The sequence below is a fragment of the Plecotus auritus genome (genome assembly GCF_963455305.1).
Source record: "Plecotus auritus genome assembly, chromosome: 9".
In the NCBI taxonomy this organism is placed as follows: Eukaryota; Metazoa; Chordata; class Mammalia; order Chiroptera; family Vespertilionidae; genus Plecotus; species Plecotus auritus.
In genome coordinates, this window is record NC_137783.1 from 123870607 (window position 1) to 123890195 (window position 19589).

The 19589-nt window shown below is 55.0% G+C and overlaps 2 protein-coding genes across 23 annotated transcripts in view; both read right to left on the reverse strand.

The window, feature by feature from the left end:
* Positions 1-833: 833 nt before the first annotated feature.
* KCNJ11 (potassium inwardly rectifying channel subfamily J member 11) lies at positions 834-4042 on the reverse strand. The gene has a single exon (XM_080641556.1). It carries the CDS (start codon positions 3111-3113, stop codon positions 1926-1928), a length of 1188 nt encoding a protein of 395 aa, XP_080497682.1. The 5' UTR covers positions 3114-4042; the 3' UTR covers positions 834-1925.
* A 3514-nt stretch (positions 4043-7556) lies between these two features.
* Positions 7557-19589, reverse strand: part of ABCC8 (ATP binding cassette subfamily C member 8) — a 72377-nt gene continuing 60344 nt past the window's right edge. For 7 of the 22 annotated variants that reach the window (XM_080642183.1, XM_080642179.1, XM_080642182.1 and 4 more), the window contains 13 exons: positions 18653-18722; positions 17780-17937; positions 15979-16071; positions 12917-13019; positions 12239-12352; positions 11767-11887; positions 11488-11630; positions 10517-10595; positions 10234-10342; positions 9777-9880; positions 8870-9003; positions 8345-8407; positions 7562-7876 (listed from right to left, as the gene is read on the reverse strand). In XM_080642183.1, the coding sequence (XP_080498309.1) occupies positions 7601-7876; positions 8345-8407; positions 8870-9003; positions 9777-9880; positions 10234-10342; positions 10517-10595; positions 11488-11630; positions 11767-11887; positions 12239-12352; positions 12917-13019; positions 15979-16071; positions 17780-17937; positions 18653-18722 (1567 nt within the window). In that variant the 3' untranslated portion in view covers positions 7562-7600. Of the gene's footprint in view, positions 7877-8344; positions 8408-8869; positions 9004-9776; positions 9881-10233; positions 10343-10516; positions 10596-10851; positions 11020-11487; positions 11631-11766; positions 11888-12238; positions 12353-12916; positions 13020-15978; positions 16072-17779; positions 17938-18652; positions 18723-19589 lie in introns of those variants that run through there. The other 15 variants (XM_080642173.1, XM_080642171.1, XM_080642172.1 and 12 more) reach the window with 9 other exon arrangements.

Consider the following 19589-nt stretch of genomic DNA (forward strand, 5'->3'; position numbering starts at 1 on the left):
AAGGTTTTCATATACATTTTACTAATTTTCTTTCATCTCTGACACTTCTATTATAGAGAAAGGGCAAATAGCAATATTAAATTATTTCCTCTAATTAATCCCCTTTTAATGTGCATGAATATCGTGCACTGGGCCACTAGTCTGGCTATAAAATAAAGACACGGCTTGTAGTCCGTGGCACTGTCACTAGCTCTCCACCAGAAAGACTCTCCATCAGAGAGGACAGCATCCCACCGAGACCCAGCTTTCATTTTCTTGTCTGTCTTTTCTCAATCCTTCACCGTCCCCACTCAGGTTCACCCTTGGCTGTGCTGGCACGGCACAATTTTACATATATTTTTCACTTCCTCCCACAACAATTCTATGAGGTAGGTAGTGTTAGTATCCCTACTTTATAGATGAGGCAACTGAGGCACAGAGAGGTTGAGTTACTTGACCAAAGTCTTAGAGCTAGAGCCAGGATTTGAACGCAGGCGGCTGGCATAAGAGCTTATGCTCCAATCACTACACTAATGCGCATGATGTCCCCATCTCTCTCCCACTGAGCACCCCAGCTTTGCTACGAGTTCCTGAGAATGGAGGCAGCGCTATAAGCCTGGTGAATGTCCAAAGGTTGAAATGGCCAGACAGGTTGGCAGGGCTGGGCTGCTTGAGGCAAAAGGGGAAATGTCTCCTTGAACTGGGGAAGAGGGCCAGTCTCAGGGCTCTCTCCAGGGCTCCTGGACTATACTCCATGGCACCTCTGGAATGTGGGCTGGTAGCCCCAGCCCTCCCCTCCCTGTCCACCAGCATGCCTCCTGCTTCCCCAGGAAGAACAGCCCAGAGTTAGAGTCATGAAGGAGGGAGGCTTTATTGACAAGAAGGCAGAATTATGGGTAAGTACACACAACACTGCTCCAAGATTCCAGGCCTGGAGTCAAGCCCATCAGGGCCAAGGGCCCCTTCACCTCAGGGACCTTGCTCACCCCCACCATCCTGAGCTTTCCAGCATCTCCTTTTCTAGCAACCCCTAGACCCTCCATGGTCACCCTCTGGACAAAGTCAGTGGCAGCCATGGGTGGGGAGCCAGGACCAGAGTTTGGTCTGAGGCTCAGTGAGTGTGGAGGGTCTTTCTGCGTGGCATGCAAGTGTCTGCCCCAGCCCACCCCAGCGTCTGAGGGTGGGGGACAGAATGGGAACAGGCAGGCTCAGCAGCCACAGCCCACGGAGCCCTCACCATAGAAGCCTTGGTGTTGGGGCAAAGGGTAGGGGAACAGTGCCCATCCCCCTTCCCTGTGCCTGAGAGGTCTCAGTGAAGCTGAGCTTTCTCACGCCATTTCGCCATTTCCTCCCTGCAGGAGCCTGCCAGTGGAGGGGAGTCCTGTCAGCCTCAGCCTGTCCCTGTCTGTGCAGGCTCCACACCTCCAATCTTCCAGCTGGAATGAGCTCCCTCATTGGCTGCCCTCCCCAGCTGGCCCACTCTTTAGCTCATCACGTTTTCAGGGAGCAAGGGTTGCCGGGGTCACAGAAACACAGCAGCAGGCCCCCAAACTGGGAACTGTTCTTCCCCAGCCATCTGCCCATCTGTGGCTGGTTGATCATGGGGCTCTAGGAGTAGCTGGAGATCCAGCTTTAGGGCCTGACACTTCCCACAGTTTCCCCAGCCTTGAGTCCAGGGAGGGGCACCAACCAGTCCTGAGTTGGGGCTGGGAGGAGCAGGGACAAAAATAACCCAGTACAGGCTCCCACTGAGACCAGAAATAGGTAGTGACAATGCCTTGTAACACCCTGAGTGAGCACAGCAGGGGGGAGGCTGATCTGGGGAGGGCCCAACCTCACACTAGATCCTGACCTGGCCAACAGGCCCATACCATGTCCATTCTACATATCGTATCACACTGCCCATGTGCACACACATGTGGGGTGAGAGCCCAAGGGACCATGGCTCAGGACAGGGAATCTGGAGAGATGCTAAACCTGGGCTTGGCCTTGGCTACGGCCACGCTGCGCTTACGCAGTGGCCCACGGGCCGTAGCGAGGGTCAAAGCGTCTAGTAGGCTGCGGTCCTCATCAAGCTGGCGGGCCGTGCAGAGTGGCGTGGGCACTTTGATGGTGTTGCCAAACTTGGAGTAGTCCACGGCGTAGCGGCCATCCTCCTCAGCCACAATGGGCACGAAGCGCTGACCCCATAGGATCTCATCGGCCAGGTAGGAGGTGCGGGCTTGGGTGGTGATGCCCGTGGTTTCCACCACACCTTCCAGGATGACAATGATCTCGAGGTCCTGATGGTGGTGCAGGTCACTGGGCGCCAGGTCGTAGAGTGGGCTGTTGGCATCAATGATGTGGTAGATGATGAGGGGAGCCACCAGGAAGATGCTGTTGCCACCCACTCCATTCTCCATGGGGATGTCCACCTGGTGGAGGGGCACCACCTCGCCCTCAGGGCTGGTGGTCTTGCGCACCACCTGCATGTGGATGGTGGCGCTGATGATCATGCTCTTGCGGAGGTCGCCCACGCGCAGCATGAAGCAGAGGCGGCCTTGGCGCAAGGCGATGACCGCGTGCTTGCTGAAGATGAGGGTCTCGGCTCGCCGGTGGGCCTGGGCAGTCTTCATGAAGATGCAGCCCAGCATGATGGCGTTGATCATGAGGCCCACGATGTTCTGCACAATGAGGATCAGGATGGCCAGTGGGCACTCCTCCGTCACCATGCGCCCGCCAAAACCAATGGTCACCTGGACCTCAATGGAGAAAAGGAAGGCAGATGAAAAAGAGTGGATGCTGGTGACGCAGGGCACAATGGCGCCCTCTCCAGGGGCCAGGTCAACAGGAGCCAGGTCGCCGTGGGCGAAGGCGATGAGCCACCAGACCATGGCAAAGAGCAGCCAGCTGCACAGGAAGGACATGGTGAAGATGAGCAGCGTGTGCGGCCACTTGAGGTCCACTAGTGTGGTGAACACGTCCTGCAGGAAGCGGCCCTGCTCCCGGATGTTCTTGTGGGCCACGTTGCAGTTGCCCTTCTTGGACACGAAGCGGGCCCTCCGCTCTCGGGCACGGTACCGGGGCTCCGCAGGGTCCTCTGCTAGCCGGGTCAGCACGTACTCCTCAGGGATGATGCCCTTGCGGGACAGCATTGCTCCAGCGGCCACCAGGGAGAGGCTTCCCTCATGGGGGCACCCCCTGACCAGCCTCAGGCCTCACTGAAGGGTTCCTTCCCTGGGTACCCTTCCACTCTGGGACCACCCTCAGCCTGTGCTGGCCTCACTTCTGAGACGCCTCCCTAACCAGACTCATCCTCACCTCCATCTGGCCCCTGCTTCACTTTTTACAGCCCTCTCACACCTCAGCCCACCTGCCCATTGCCTAGTGAGCCCCCCACCCTACCGGTTCCCCACCTGGATCTCAGCTCAACAATCCTCCACCTACTGGGCACCCCGGGGGCGGGGGGGCCCTGTCTAAGACCCGGTCTCTCTCTAAGCCTTCCTTCTCAACCCACCTCTTCCACTGTGGAACTTAACACCTCTGGTTATTATCAACTGACCAGACCTCACACAACCCCCACCGTGTCTTCTGCCTCACCCATTTCTGTCCCCGGGTCCCCTCCAAGCTTGTTTCATATCCTGACCACTCCCCAGGCTCACCTTCAGGTATGCCCCTCTTTCCTACCCCACCCCCTGAAGCGGGCTCGCGCTCTTCGCTCTTCGGATCCCCCTCCAGCTATCGTCCTCTCTGTCTCCTTGGGATCCTGCGATCCTCCAGAGAAAACACCCCACCCGGCTCAGCTCCGGATCCCCTCACCCCTGGCACGACCTGACCGGGCTCACTCCGGAGTTGGGGCCTCCGGCCCCCAGCGGGCCGCACGCACGCCGGCGCCGCGCCCCCGCCCCGCGCTCGGTCCCGGCCCCGCCCGCTTGTCGCCGCGGCACCTGCTCCTGCTCCTCAAGCCGCTGCCATCGCCTCCCCGCCCCCTTCTGCCGTGGGGCTTGCAGCGGCCCGTCCTCCGGTCGGTCTGTCAGTCCGCGGAGACCGTCCAGTGCTAGGTGGGGGTAGAAGATTGAGGGCGAGGGGCGCCGGAGTGGAGTGGGGGACGGGGCCGAGGGCCGCCAGGGGGAGCCCGACCTATTCTTGAACTGGAGCGGGGCGGGCACAGACTCAAACCCCGCCTCTCGCCGGTCACCTCCCATTGCCTGCTTTTATCCAGACTCACAGGCTGGCCTTGGGGATTTGTCCCATCAGACGGACAAAAAGAGCTCCCTCCTGCCCACAGTCTATGAAAGTAGGGCGGGATGGGGGTGAAGGAAGTCGTGGCTTGCCCTCCCACTCGGGGTGACAGCTCCTGTCGCCCTGGCTTCCGTCCCCAATTTTCCCATCCTCTGTTGGGTCAATGTCCGCCTCTGAGTGCAGCACTGGGCGTTGCGGTTCCCAGAGAAAGGAGGCACCGAGGCGCTGCATAACCGACCCGGTGACTGGGGGAGACTAGAAGGCCCTGATGACTTCTCAGCTATCTGCTTCTTCTCTTTGGGGGATGTTCTTAACCTTTTCTGAGTCACGGATCCTTTGAAAATCTGATGAAATCCACGGCCCCCCTCCCCAAGGGCGGGGGGCGGGGAGAGTACCTGAGAAGGTGTAGGAACACAATTTAACAGCCACTGCAGGGAATGCTGGATACAGCAGCCCAGGAGCCTGGGTGGTCGCATCTTTTCAATCATGACTACCCCACCCTAGCCCTGCATTTTAAAGAAGGTTTGAGTTACTGGCACTTGCTTAACACCTCCTTACACCCAAAGCCTGATTTCTTCTACCTTAGTTAATGGGAGGTACTCTGTTCTCTGAGGCTGTATTAGGGCCGACTTGGGTACTGAGGACCCAAGCTCTTGGCCAGGACATGAGTGGTTTCTACTGCAGGCATTAGCCTAGGGTTGCCCTATGGCTTAGGCTCCAGATGGGAGGTCCCCAGTTCTTGGCTGAAGGGGAAAGGCTGCTTGGTCTCTATTGTGGCAGTACTAGCCCCACTCCCTTTCAGGGGCTCAGGACCCATGTGTGTTCATTGGTTGGAGTGGGGGCTTGAGGTAGAGGCTGGAAAGTTAAGGACAGTGGGTTTGTGGGCCTCAGTAGGGCCAGGTGTGGCTTTCATATTGAGTTTTCCTCTTTCCCATACCCATCAGCAGACAGAACACTATTACTTAGAATAAGCATGATCTTGGGCTGAATTACCAGAGGTACAGTGCCTATGGTGGGGAAGGGGAAAACAGGATGAGCAGAGTGGGGAGCTCAAGGAGACAGGATTACACAGGAAACCTCTGGGGCAACTATAGCTGTTGAGTCATCAGCTATAGGAGACTTGAAAATCGCTGCCCTCCCTTGAGAGTTTGGGCTTGAAAATCGCTGCCCTCCCTCGAGAGTTTGGGCACTACTGCAGAAACCCTTGAGGTCCAAGAAGGATGGACTAGTAGTGTTGTGTGACCCCAAGTGTAGACCCAGTATAGACACTGAGTGGAACAGAGGCAGTCTTTGATTTCATGCAGGGAAGAGTCAGTTCTAGTAGCCAGAGATGAACCACGTCTGTAGGGTATCCAAGTCAAGGTTGGCAGAACATTAGGGATGCTACAGAGGGGTTTGGGCCAGAATTGCCTTGGGCATCCCTGCAAGACTTCAGTGTGGACCCTGCCCCTGCTACTTCCCTTCAATTCCGTGGGGGTAGGGTGGGCATAGGAGGATGGGGATCCTCTTCTCCTCCTAGGCTCTGCTCCTGGGAGGTCCCATAGTGGAGGGAGCTGCTGGGGCCCCAGAGGCATCTCAGAGCTGGAAAGGCCAGGCCCTACTCAGAGTGTGGTCCTGAGGCCTCAGCTATTTCCTGCTCTACCCTTTCCAGGAGGATGAGCCCACTATCCAAAGAGCTCAGCCTCCAGCCCTGCTCCATCCTGTACCTCCTCATACTCATCTTCCTCAAGTCTCTTTCTTACTCAAAAAACATCTCCATTTCCATTTTGTTCATAGTCTTATCCCAGACTTCTTGTTCTGGCATTTAAGGCTGTCTGAATTTATGTCACCCATCCACCACTAAATGGACCATTTTTATCCAACTCTGCCTATATAATTTATATCCCTCCCATGCCCAACTCGAATCCAGCCTCTTCCAGGCAGCCTTAAAGGACTCTCCCTCTCTGAGCTCCTGTGGCTCCTAGAACATCCAGAATGGTTTGTGTTGGGTTCCTCTCCAATGACTGGTGGGTTTTACTTATGTTGCATGGCTCTGACCCCCTTGCAAACAAGATGAATGCAGGCCCAGGGCTCCTGGGGTATGCACCCCCAGGGCCTGGTACAGCCAGTACTGAAGGCAACATGTAAATGATAATAAAATGATATGCAAACGAGCACCTGCCATTTCTTGGCTGAGGGCAGGTATGCTCTCCTGTTTCAAGATGCAGATGGAGTCTGAGGACAGTTGTTTTGGCCTCCCCTGTCTGGGCCCCAGCACTTTCCAGCCATTACCTGGCTGACTTGTGGCATGCACTGTGCTCTCCCTCTGGAGGGCCACCATCTCCTACTTCTGAATGCCCCTGCATGGAGGATGGAGATGGGGACATGTGGTCCAGACCTAGCCAGTCAGTTTGTTCCAATCCTCTGACCACATGATTAGGGGCATGGATGTGACCCAAGTTGGTCAATTGAGATTTTTGCTGGAACTATGAGGAGAAAGCATCTCTTTTTTCAGAGGGGTAGGGTGTAAGCTGGAGCTGCTAGTGACCATTTGTCATTGGGGAAGGAGAGGAAGATGGACCCAGAAATAGAGACACATCCTGATGTCAAACACCTGGATCCAGCATACTTGAAGTAGCACACCTCCTGCCCTTCTCAGTCATATATGATAATAACTCCAGTTTTTGTTGAAGCCACATGGGGTTCCTGTCATTTGCAGGGGAAATAGTGCATTTCAAAGAGGGGTTGAGTAATCCAAGGTACTTGGGGTCCCACAATTTCAGTTCAGGAATTAAAGTAAGAAGGAAGGGGACCAAGCTATAAGGAGATCTGCTACCTTATCTGATGAGATAATCACAAAATGCTATAACTCTTGTTATGTGCTGCCCCAAAAAGCATATGTTGAAGCCCCCCGCCCCCAATGTGACTGTATTTGGAGATAGATCCTGCGAAGAGGTAATTAGGTTAAGTGAAGTTATAGGAGTGGGGCCCTAATCCAAGATGACTGGCATCCTAACAAGAAAAGAGAGAGACACCACAGATGTGCATACAGAGGAATGGCCATGTGAGGACATAGCCAGATGGTAGCTGTCTGCAACCAAGGAGAGAGGCCTCAGGAGAAGTCAAATCTGTGATATCTTGATCTTGGACTTCCAGCCTCCTGAACTATCAGAAATAAATTTCTGTCATTTAAGCCATGCAGTCCTTGCTGGTTTGTGATGGCAGCCCTGGGACAGTAATACAACCCTCATTTCACAGACAAGGAAACCCGCTTTGCCCGAGTTCACACAGCTTCTTCAGGTCTGCTTGATGCCAAAATAATGCTGGCTCCACTGGACCCACAGTCCGCCCAGCCCCTGCCCACCAGATTCAGGTCTCTGGTAGGAAATAACCAATCTCTTTATTTACAAGTGATTTACAGTTAGAAAACCCAGGTGGGAGGTGGGGCCAGGATGGGGCATGGGATGGCACTTGTGTTCTGGGAGGTCACTTGTCTGCACGGACGAAGGAGGCAAAGACGCTGTCCTTCCGGCTGAGCAGCTTCTCTGGAGTGTCGAACTCGAGGATGGCGCCACGCTTCAGGACAATCACCAGGTCTGCACTCAGGATGGTGTGCACACGGTGCTGAATGGAGCAGGAGGGGGCTGGTCAGGGTGGTGGGGGAAGGCCAGGGCAGCTGAGGGCATCCTTCCTGCAGCTTGGAGGAGGAGGAGGCATGTGGCCAGAATGTCCTGGCTCTGTGGTGACTGCCCTTTCCTGAGGTGGCTGTGATTCCAAGCCTTCTGTTTACTAATGACGTCCTCTCCCTCCACCAGGTCTCAGCTCTGCCCCAGACTTCAGGCTTCAAGTCTCAGAGACCCCCACCCCCCATTTCCTATGGAGATGTAACCCTAGCCTAGCTCACTGGGCCTTGGGAAGGGGTGAGGTGTGGGAAGGGATGGGGAGGAGGGCTTGGAACTTGAAGAAAGAGAGGGGAGGTCTGAGGGACAGCAGGTACAAATCCTCCCCACTCCAAATCCTGCAATCCAGGGTCCCTGCAAGCCTTCTAGACTCCTTGCCATGCCCTGCCCCAGGTCCCCTCCCTCTTGATCACCAGGAACCTGTGAGCCTAAGGGCTGCTCTTTCACTGGGTGTCCACCCTGCACCCCATCAACGGGCCCCTTACCGCAATGGTAACCACGGTACGGTCTGCGAAGGCCGTCATCACCACCTTCTGGAGGATGTTTTCCTGCCAGGTTGGAGCAGCAGCTGTTGGCTCACCTGCCCAGTGGCTGTGGTCTGGCCTAGCTTTGGGAATGTGGGGCCCAGGGTTGTGGCCCAGCTCCCATCTGACCCCAATCCTAGCCCCACCTCCTCCCTCTGTCTGGCCCTAGTCCACATAGGACCAACTGGGTTCCTAGCATTTAAGAAGCTCAGCTCTGTGCTTGTGTGTGTGCTGTGAGCTTATGTGGGGTGTGCTGTGGTGGGGGACAGGTATGAAGTTGCCATGGATCTGTGTGCAGCTTGTATGTATATGGATTGTGAACATGCCCTAGCTGGAGTCAGGGTCCCCAGCCCTTTGCCTTTTCTGCCACAAATGGCCTTGATGTTCAAGGCAACATCTTGAACTTCAGGGCTACTTTATGCAAATTGCCCCTAACCCACCCACCCTCTCCAAGCCCCCTACTCCGTGGATGTGCCCAGGACCAACCGTGGCCATGTCGATGGAAGCCGTGGCCTCGTCCATGATGAAGATGCTGGTCTTCCTCACGAAGGCCCTCGCCAGGCAGAACAGCTGCCTCTGGCCCTGGCTGAAATTCTCCCCGCCTTCTGTGATGATGGCATCTGAAATCAGCCCCAGGAGAGGAGCAGGGCTGAGTGAATCTTGGGTTGTGAGTAGAGTAGATAGTGTGGCTTGCGGGGAGGGGGCTCAGGAAATGTCTGTACAGGAGCAAATATGTGAGTGTGTGTGGTGAGTACAGGTGTGTAGGGTTGCCGTGCGTCACACAACAACACGGATGCCACCTGCATGGATTACATAGAGAAGAGCACCCTCTGGAGTGTGTGCTGCTGGGGCCCTGGGCAGTTCTGGGAGGGTGTGTGCACTGAGTATGCACTCCATGTGCGGGGGCCTTGGTGGCGTGTTTCTCTGAAGCCAAGGCGTGGCCAGCCTCTGCTCCCAAAGGGACAGCAGCAAATGGACCGACCCTGGGGTGGGACAGTCTCCCAGGAGCATGCATGAGCGCCCTGTGCTTGTGATTCCCCAGATGGTTTTCTCCTTCCTCTTTCCGGGAGGACTGGGCAGGCAGATGGACAGGGAAGGGTAGGACTGAATATACCACCATGGTATCGGGGACCTGGAAGCTCTCTCTCACAGGGACCCCTACTGTCCTATCGGTGCCAGACCCTGAATTGACCATTGTGTGACCCGGGGCAAGTCACTTGACCTCTCTGAGCTCCCGAATGGGGAGAGCTAGGACTAGATGGTCTCTGGGGTCCTGCCAGACCTCAGACTCCAAACTCTGGACAAACTAAGGCACGAGTTTTCCCTCCCCAGCCCTTACGGACATCTGGGTGTCTGCTAGTGCCCGACCAGCCGCTCAGCCAGCAGTAGTTACCGAGGCCTCCTGGCAGCGCCTTCACCACCAGCTTCAGCTGCGCTATCTCCAGGGCCTCCCACAGAGTGCTATCGGAGCACTTCCTCTCTGGGTCCAGGTTAAATCTGGGGGGTGACACAGAAAGCTTCACAGGGAGGGGAGCAGGGTCCTGGCTCCATCCCCACGGGCCTTGCAGAGGGTGAGGCTGGTGAAGGGAGCAGTGAGTGAGAACTGATTGACTTGGGAGTCTGGCTGGGAGGTGGGCACTAAGGTGGTGGCACACCAGACCTGAGGGTAGGGGTACCCCTAGGGACCAGGGCCTGCCTAGGCCTAAGGAGAAAGAAAAGGGCATGGGGGTAAACTCCTCTGAAGAACCAGCGCCAGCCCCTCGCGCTTCTGGTCTTGTTCAGCCCTCCTCTTTGTGCTCCAGATTCGATGGCTGGAGCTGAGCCAGTCCTGGGCGGGGCCCTGGGCTCACCGGATGGTGCCGCTGAAGAGGACAGGGTCCTGCAGGATGATGGAGAGGCGCGAGCGCAGGGTGTGCAGCGGCAATTTGGCGATGTCAATGCCATCAATGATGATACGCCCTGCGTGGAGACCATGCTACAGGTGGGGCACCATGGTGCTGGGACTTGGGTCCCCAGGAGGAGGCAGGGGAAGACAGTGATGGCCGGGCCTCCTGTGACGTCTGAGCATGCACCAGGCCTGAGGTTTCATCTGGTGGCTGTGGGTGCCTGTGGGGTGCCCGCCATATCACTCACCTTCGAACATGTCCACCATGCGGAAGAAGGCGAGAGAGAAGGAGGACTTCCCACTGCCAGTGCGACCACAGATCCCAATCTGGAAAGAGAGGAGCAGGTAAGTTGCTAGGGTGCTGGGAGCCTGGGGGCGCCGGGAGCCTCTGGTGCTAGCTATGAGGGTGCGTGGGGCTGGGAGGTCATAGCGCATCTCCTTGTCCTGGCTTTCTCACCAGCTTCTGCTTGGCTAGGGCTGGGCCCCATGTTTGGACTTGTTTCCTGCAGTGGGTTCAGAGGGGGCTCCCATGGGGACCCGCAAGCAAGTGCAGGTGTAGATGCCCATTTGCCTGGGCCTGGGTGTGGGCCTGGCTGTGCCTGGTACTCGCTGCAGGAGAGTTGGGGGCACTAGTGTGTCTCTCTGTGCATGGGTGTGGCAGGAGGCCTGGGTGGCTGCGTGTGGTGTGCAGGATGTGTCTGTGCGTCCCACCTTAAACTGGAGCCATCTCTGTCCGCGTCGCTTCCTGGCCCTTGGGTACCAACAGAAATGACAATAAAGAACGAATACAGAGACAGAGATAGTGACAAAAAGATGGAAGGAGAGGGGCAGTGGCAGAGAGAGCAGAGTGGGAGTGAGGAAGAGGGAATCAGTCAGAGAGGCAGGGCAGAGGGCCAGATGGGGATTCCCTCCCCGGGACAAGGGTGGCCTCACACTCTGTTCTGAAGCTCAGGGGGCAGTGCCCTGGGACAGTTTGACCATTTGCAGTGGGCTTGGGGGGTGCTGACAAAGCTGCTGTAACCAGGGGAGTCTGAGGTGTCGTCCTTGGTGAGTGAGTGAGGGCAGCAGGAGGAGAAGGGGAAAGGGAGGAAGGGGAGAGGTGGGCTGAGCCATGTCAGGTGAGGGGCCTGGGGGCTCTGAATGGGTGTGAGAACTGAAGGACCCTGGAGGGCCCCAAGGTGTCTCTGTGGGTGGCCCGCTCGGTGCCCTCCGCCCTGACCTTCTGTCCTGGGGAGATGAGGGCGTTGACGTGCTTCAGCACGGGCTTCAGGGAGCTGTCGTAGCGCACACTCAGGTTCTGGATCTGGATCTTCCCTTGGTCCGGCCAGTTCTTGGGGATCAGCGAGGGTGCTGGGGGCCGGGCTGGGGGTCAGCCACCAGGCAAGGGCCACAGCTGGTATCCAGGAGTACCCTACCCCCAGGTTCCCTCCTGGTCCCCTCCACCCAAGCACACCCCTCCACCAGGCCGTCTCCCCAGAAGCCCTCCTGCACCCCTCACCCAGCAGCCCCTCATAGCTCTCTGCCTCTGTTTTCAGGAGCCCATGGATGCGTTTCACAGCCCCCAGCTGGATCTCCATGTCTGCCAGGTTCCTCACCATCCAGTTGAGGTAGTTGGAGACCTGTGGGGAGTGAGCCAGTCACAGTCAGTGGCCACCTGGTCTATCCCTGGCCACCAGGATGCTCTTCTTATGGCTGAGGAGGGGCTGTCACCCCCACCCCAATATCTTTTGCTGCCCACTGGCTGGCTGTTCAGGGTGGCCCTTCCCAGAGGCACAGGAAGGGTCACCGTGAACGAGTTCCTCACCCACCCTCTGTCTGGGGCCTGGACTCTCCTGCCTGCATGGTCCCTCTGGCATCAGACTCAAAGCAGTTTGGGGTAAGGCCCAGGGGTGTCTCATGTGGGAGAGGTGCCCTGGGATTCCCTGTGTGTGGTTTCTGATCCCTCCCCTGACCTAGCCGCTGCCACTCACCATTAGGGCGTAGGTGAGGCCCAGGCCCACCAGGCCGGCAGAGAGCCCCCTGTGCAGGGAGTTGGAGATGGAGGTCACGGCCGCGATGAGGACCACACATGCACCAATGTACTCCTGTGGAGGGACGGGGCTGGCTTGGGCCCTCGGGGGCTGAAGCCACAGTGACCTCCCCTCCCCTTCAGAGCAGAGAGAAGCTCAGCTGAGACTCAACCCCAGCCCCAAACTCAGGTAAATGTCAGCACACACAGGAGGCCTGTGAAGGCTGGAGCCCCAGGAGACAGAGTGCACACAGCTATGCTCCCCCAGCTCCCCAGTCACCTGTACCTGTGTCTCACCAGCTGGCCCATATATGTACACAACGTAAGTATTATATGACCCACTTCAGACACACACACTCATCACAGTTAAACACACACCTATTCCCACTCTTCCCACCTCAGATTCCCAGTCCCCAGGCAATAACATGGAGAAGAGGGGGCTCTGGTCAGACACCGGGAGGACCACCAGGGCTGTGAGACCTCGAAGACCCCTTCCTCCCCCCTGCGTGTGCACATGAGCTGGTGGTATTCCACATTCTTCCTACCCTCCGGTCCATGTTTGGCCCTGGCTCTGCAGAGCTCCACACCCCTATCAGAACCCCCTGTCCTGGGGCCCGGGGTGGGGGTGGGTGGCACTTGCCATGCGGACTTCTAGCCATCTGTTGGCAGCCGTGAGGAAGAGGGAGGCGATGTTGTTAGAGTCTGTGTATTCGAGGAGCTTCTGCTGGAACCGGGCCTCATACCTGGTGGGAGGATGATTGTCTGAGGCAATAGCCTTGGTCCACATAGCCTGTGGGAATCTTCCCTGATGCTAAGGCAGCGGTTCTCAACCTGTGGGTCACGACCCCTTTGGGGGTCGAACGACCATTTCACAGGGGTCGCCTAAGACATCTTGCATATCAGATATTTACATTACGATTCATAATAGTAGCAAAATTACAGTTATGAAGTAGCAACGAAAATAATTTTATGGTTGGGGGTCACCACAACATGAGGAACTGTATTAAAGGGCCACGGCATTAGGAAGGTTGAGAACCACTGCTCTAAGGTAGATGAGACCTCTCTGTACAAGGAACTCTGGCGGCTTCTTTCCTGCCCTCGGGCCCTCATCACTTCTCTCCTGGGGTTACTACACATGGGTCTGCCTCCTCTTTCTGACCAGCCTGGGCTCCTGGCATCACTCTCCTTGGCCACCCCTCAGACCTGGTTGGCTTGGGCACTTGTTTGATGATGAATAATGGAATGAATGAAAGTGGCTTCATCGCTGGTCTCAGGGATGCAGTGAGAGACTCAGAGGGACTCTAGACAAACCTTGGTGGGCATTGGCTTTTCACTCCTGGAAGGTGTTTGTTCTGCTTCAGTTATTTCTTGGTGGAGGGCCTGTGATGAACTCTGTGTGTGAGGAGGGTGAAGGGAGTCTCTGAGGCGAGGAGCGTGCATTTGCGCAGCACAGGTGGATGTGTGTGGGGTGATGTGGCTGAGGCGGGTGTGAAACCCTACATCTGCAGGGCTCGCGTGTGCAAGATGTGTATGTGAGAGTGCAGGTGTGCGTGACAGGAGAGTCCACGGGGTGGGTGACTGTCTGCGGGGTGAGTGTGTGATAGTGTGTGAGCTTCTGGGGCACGTGTGTGACGGTGGAAAGAGCCCCAGCTTTGGGGCCATGTGGACCCAGGTTGGAGTCCAGCCCACTCCTTACTGGCTGTGTGTGTAGACTGAGACTGAGTTTCCTTATTAGATGGTAATAGTTCCTACAGGGCCTCTTCTCTTCATCTTAGTAGGGGGCTACAGTAACTCTGTGGTGCAGAGTTACTGCAATAGTGCAGGTACAATGCTTAGTGCAGGGCCTGGCACTTGGCAAGTGCGCAATCAATAAATGCTACTCAGCTCTCAAAAGAGCGGACTGCTGGGCAAAAGCCAATGAATTAAACACATCTAAGGGATTATTATAAAGTTCTTCATTCATTTATTTAAAAACCATCCACTGTGTGAGTGCAATGTGGCGGGGGAGGGGGGGCACCTCGCTGGGCAGCAGTTCCCCTGGCTGACCATAGGCTTGGTCTGGGGCTGGTTACAGGATGCTGGGATTTACCCGGATCCTACTGAGAGGGTCTGGCTGCCCTAGGCCCAGCCTCAAGCCTTCAGGACACCAGTTGTAAGACAGACATCACCAATATCTAGAGTAGAGGTTAGGCCCGGGGGGTGTCGAGGGGTCTGGAAGTTGAAGGAACTGGGGAAGTTCAGGCTTGAGAAGGGGACAGGGAGGAGACCCTAGATAGAGTTATGTGCCAGGCTCCAAGGAGCACCTGGATGGGAGACAGCACAGGCTTGCAGGGGGCAGGGGATGACCAGGGAACAGAGCCAAGACCAGAGCGGAGCTCTGTTTTACTCAGACAAGACCCCTAAGAGGATCTCCCACTGGCCCCAGATGTCCCAGGGTGTGAACACCAGGGACCCGGGCATCTCTCCCAGGGCTGTAGCTGGACTTACTTTGGGGGCTAGGGGAGAAGATGTCAACCTCCTTGGACCCTCCCAGCTGGTCCTTGGGCCCTAGGGTTACTCTTGGACACAGGGCTTGGTGTCGCATGGCTCCCGTCACACCCTGCACAGCCATGCCATCCTAAAAATAACCTGGGTTCACTCTCCGGTTGAGGCTTAAATACCAGAGCCCAACTATCTGGGTCAGGGGTATCTGACCTGTCTGGCTGGAGGAGAGATGCCCTAATATATCAGTCAGAGACTAATATAACAGCCCCTCTACTCCCCAGGCAGCCTCAATGCTCCCTTCCAGTCCAACATCACAACTCAGGATGGCAAGATGATGGCAGGGACACTGAAGTTTTCAGGGCATTCCTCCAGCCTGGTGAATTCTGTCCACCCTTGAGTTCTAGCTCCATTGCCACCTCCTCTGTGAAGTCTCCCCTGTGTGTTCCCACAGCTTGTGTCCCTCCAGGTGCTTTCAGAGTACCTGTCACATGGGTTTGTCCTGGCCTGCTCAAAGTCTGGACTGTAAGGGCCTCCAGGTCAAGGGCTCATCTGACTCCTCTTTTTTAGCGCCTGGCATGGGGCTTAGTGCATGGTGCATGCTCAGTAAAGGTTGTTGAATGAATGAGCAGATTCAAGCCTGGGCTTTGACGGGCTTTACACAGAACAGTAATATAAGCTCTCTGGGCTTCAATTTCCTTGTCTGAGAAATGGGAATAATCACTGTCACTACCTTGGATTGCAGGGCAGAATGAATGAGATGGGCATGGAAAGAACTCGGCAGTGTTTGGCTTACAGGAGGTACATGCCATTGACTGTGAATCTAACCCATGATCCTTTGGTGTGCAGGCTGATGCGCTATCCACTGAACACCACCGGCCAGAGCTAGGAGATTCTCAAAGATGGCCTCATGCTTGCCCATCTGACGTAAGGTCCTTTCTAGCATTGATATGTGAGTACTTGTCCCAGCCTTGTTTGTTCTGAAATTCTGCCTTAGGTCACAGGGGGTCCAGGCTTGGCTGTGGGGCTAAGGTTTTCCTCTCTGGATCATACAGTGGAGCCCACCTGTCCTGACCCTCCGGGGGACATCATCTGGGCCTTGGGTTTTGAGGAGGGGTTGGGAGATGTATGCCCTGGGCCTTCCTAAGTGGAGCCCTGAGAACTGAATCTCATGACCTATGACCTGAGGCCCCCCCACCCTCCCTGGGGTGAATCTGGTACCTGAAAGCCCGGATGGTGATGAGGCCTTCCACAGTTTCAGCAAAGTGCGAGAGCAGCGGGAGCTGGGTGGTGTCATCCAGCTGCTGCAGGTCCCTGTGCCAGGGGAGCAGAGAGGGATGGTTAGGAGGGCAGGCTCCGGGCTCAGCCTAGGTCTGCATACGAGCTCCACCCCTTTGACCATGTGGGCAAATGGCTTTGCCTCTCTAGAGCTCAGTCTCTCACCAGTCAATGATACCACCCCATCAAGCAGTTGCGAGGACTGGACAGCTCGTGTAAGTAAAGTGCTTAACCAGCATGTTGGCACAGTCACTGCTATCCTGGGCATCACCTACCCCTCTTCTATACCTCTGTCCCTGTGCTGCTGCTGCTGCTGCTGCTGCTGCATAGTCTCTCTCTGCAGGGAGGCTGCGCAGGCATGCTTAGTTCCCTTGCACAGGTGAACAACCTGAACCTGAGACAGCTGGTCAAAGGAACAGAAAGGCAACCCAAAAGCTTCCAGTCCCTCCCCAATAACCATAATAGATTTCAGCACATCATAGGTCAGGTCAGACTCTAAAGAGCTCCTAGAGGGGGAAAGGGCAGCAGTTTCCATGGAAACAGACTTGCTCCTGCTCTCCACAGCTGCACCTTGAATAGGCTGGGATGCAGAAAGCAGCTTTCCTCCAGGGCCACAGTGGGTGCTAGGGGAACAGGGCAGTTACCCTGGCAGAAGAAATGTACTTTGTAGAACAGCTTGTAGTGTTTAAACAGCCACTGTGTTTTGTGAATGTCAATGTACTATGGATACATTGTGGGTACCAGGGGATTCTGGACCAAACAGGCAAAACACAATTTATACAAGTCTTGATCCTTTGGTCAAGGTAATTGAGGCCAAAATGTACCTAAATTTAATTATTACTATTGCTAATCAGCATTTTGACTCCAGTTTTTAAGCAACCTTTGCACTTGAGAAAGGTACTTAATCTTTCTCACCATAACCCATAGTAAGAAATACATTTTATATCATAACACACCCCTATGCCACCCAAACAAAGCTTCCATGAAGCAAAGCTTACTGTTACTATGTGAATACGGTCTGATATTTTCCATTTTTATTTATTTTCTTTTTAAATGCTGGTTATAATCTATGATACTGATTTCACGACCCATGGCTAGGTTGTCACTGGCATCTTGAGAAACGCTGGCCTAAAGGTTCTTTAAAATTGTCCCTACGATTCTTTGAATCTAGGAGTTAAATAGAATTGTTCCTAGAAAAAATTCCTAGGGAATGTTCTTAGAAAATTTTGAGGAGAAAAGAGGTATGTGTGGTTCCAAGGCCCCTGAGGGCAAATGCGATCATGAGGCTGGTGGTGAGCGGCTCCCTGGTGAGGTGGCTCCTGACCCACGCGGCTGGGATGTGTGGTTGCCATAGCACCCCTCACATCAGGTGCCCTCTGACTTCACGCATCGGCAATCTGCCTGGTCACTGGACTCATACAACCCTTCTGAGACGCATTTTGGCAAAATGAATGAAGGGCATAAGCATGCACATACCCCCTGACTTAGCAGTTCCGTTCCTGACCATAGCTCCCAAGGAAACAGTCCAGGTATTAGCTGCAGCCTGTGTGCTGACACTTGCTTACATTAGGATAGTGGAGTATGAATACTTCATTTCCTTCAGGTCTATTTTCCTTTTCACGGGGAATAAGACTCTACTACTTTTATGATAAAGACTAACAAGAGTACCAAACTGCCCAATGCAAAGCACCTCCCACCCCCCTCCCCACCCTCAACCTCGGAGGTTGACAAATGATGCCATCACCTGGACGCCACCCGGAAATACTTCTGGATGAAGTAGCACACGATGGCCAGGGGCAGGAGGGCCACGAGGAACACAGGTGTGACGTAGGAGATGACGGCCAGGGCCGAGACACAGAGCAGGGTTGAGCGGCTCAAGCACTCCAGTGTGGATGGGATGTGCTGAGGGAGGGAGGAGAGGGAGAGGGAAGGGGAATTTCCATATTTGATGACCTTCAGTGTGTTATTGCTGCCAGGTTTGCTTTGTCACACTATTATAGGCACATGTCTTATCTCTCCAGCTACACTGTGAGCTCCCTGAGGGCAGGAGGCAGGACTTTGCCTTCTCACTATCCAGTGCAATGGTAAATAAAGAACACAGGCTGAATCAAAATACATATTCTCCACAAAATCAGTCACCTTTGCCCAGCCAGTGTGGCTCAGTGGTTGAGCGTCGACCTATGAACCAGGAGGTCATGGTTAGATTCCTGGTCAGGGCATATGCCCCGATTTCGGGCTCGTTCCACAGTGTGGGGTGTGCAGGAGGCAGCCAATCAATGATTCTTTCTCACCATTGATGTTTCTATCTCTCTCTCCCTCTCCCTTCCTCTCTAAATCAATAAAAAGATATATTTTTAGAAAATCAGTCACCTTGGTTTGGAATATGTTGGAACCTTCCTCGAGTGAGCCAGGGGACTCTTGGATGGAAGCCAACCAGATGTGGTTTCCCTCAGCCTTATTATGAGGGCCTTATAGGGGGTGTGGGCAGCATTATAATCAGATTGGGGCCCACTGGGTTCCTCCCCCAGGGCCCAGGTCACCGGATCTGGGGAAGCCAGCAACAGACAGAGGCCTGGCCTCTCTCCAAACTGGAGGACTGGGTCACAGTCCTGTGTACCTGGTCGATGGTATTACAATCAGATGAAAATCTGTTCAGGATGCTTCCGAGGGGTGTGGTCTCAAAAAACCTAAGAGGCAACCAGAAGAAGTACCTCATTTGTTTACTGATTTCTTTTCTGTTTATTGAATGAGGGTAGTTATTTCTTTCATTTTGGTGTCTCTGGAGTCATCCCTGGGTCTAACCTTTGCAGGTCTGTAGCCATCTGGCCTGAGTCCCTGAGAATTCCCGCAGCAGCCCCAAGGGGTGCTGGCCCCTCGCTAGCCTCTCTTACTATCAAGCCCATGTGTGACCACTGCCACCTTCCTCAGCTGCTCCCCAGGCCTGACTCACTCAGCAGCTGTCCTCCCCAGGACATAGAGTCCTCTCCAAGGGACAACCAGTCAGGGGAACAGGGCCCTGGGGACAGCCTGTCAGCTGGCTGACCCTGCAAGGCCACTCTGTCTGTCATCACTCTAGCTGTGACACAGAGTCGGCCTAACCCCAACCAGAGTATTTCAGACCCCCAGATCTGAGACAAATAGAGGGTAAATAAACTTTGAGGACATCTCTCTGGGCCACAGAGAGGCTGCAAAGTAAATAATGGAGTCAGATGGTGAGGTCTGGCACTGACAAGGGTGGGGCCAGATGACCTGTTGGCCTGTGGATTCTTAAGCCGAATTGGCTAGCCAGCTGGGCAGTGACTTCTTTTATACCAAGTGGTCTTTGGGGTTTTTATCCAGAAAATTAGAGCAGCTACACCATGTGCCCAGTGTCAGAACCTGCAGGCTGGCGGAGGGAGGACAGAGAGGAGGAGAGCTGAACCCGTGGTTGGAGAAAGGGAAACTAACAATTACACAGAGCCTGCAGACCCTCACTTTGGAAGACTGTTGTGACAATTAGATGAGTTAACCATGTACAAAGCCTAGCACTGTGTCTGGCTGAATAAATGCCCATT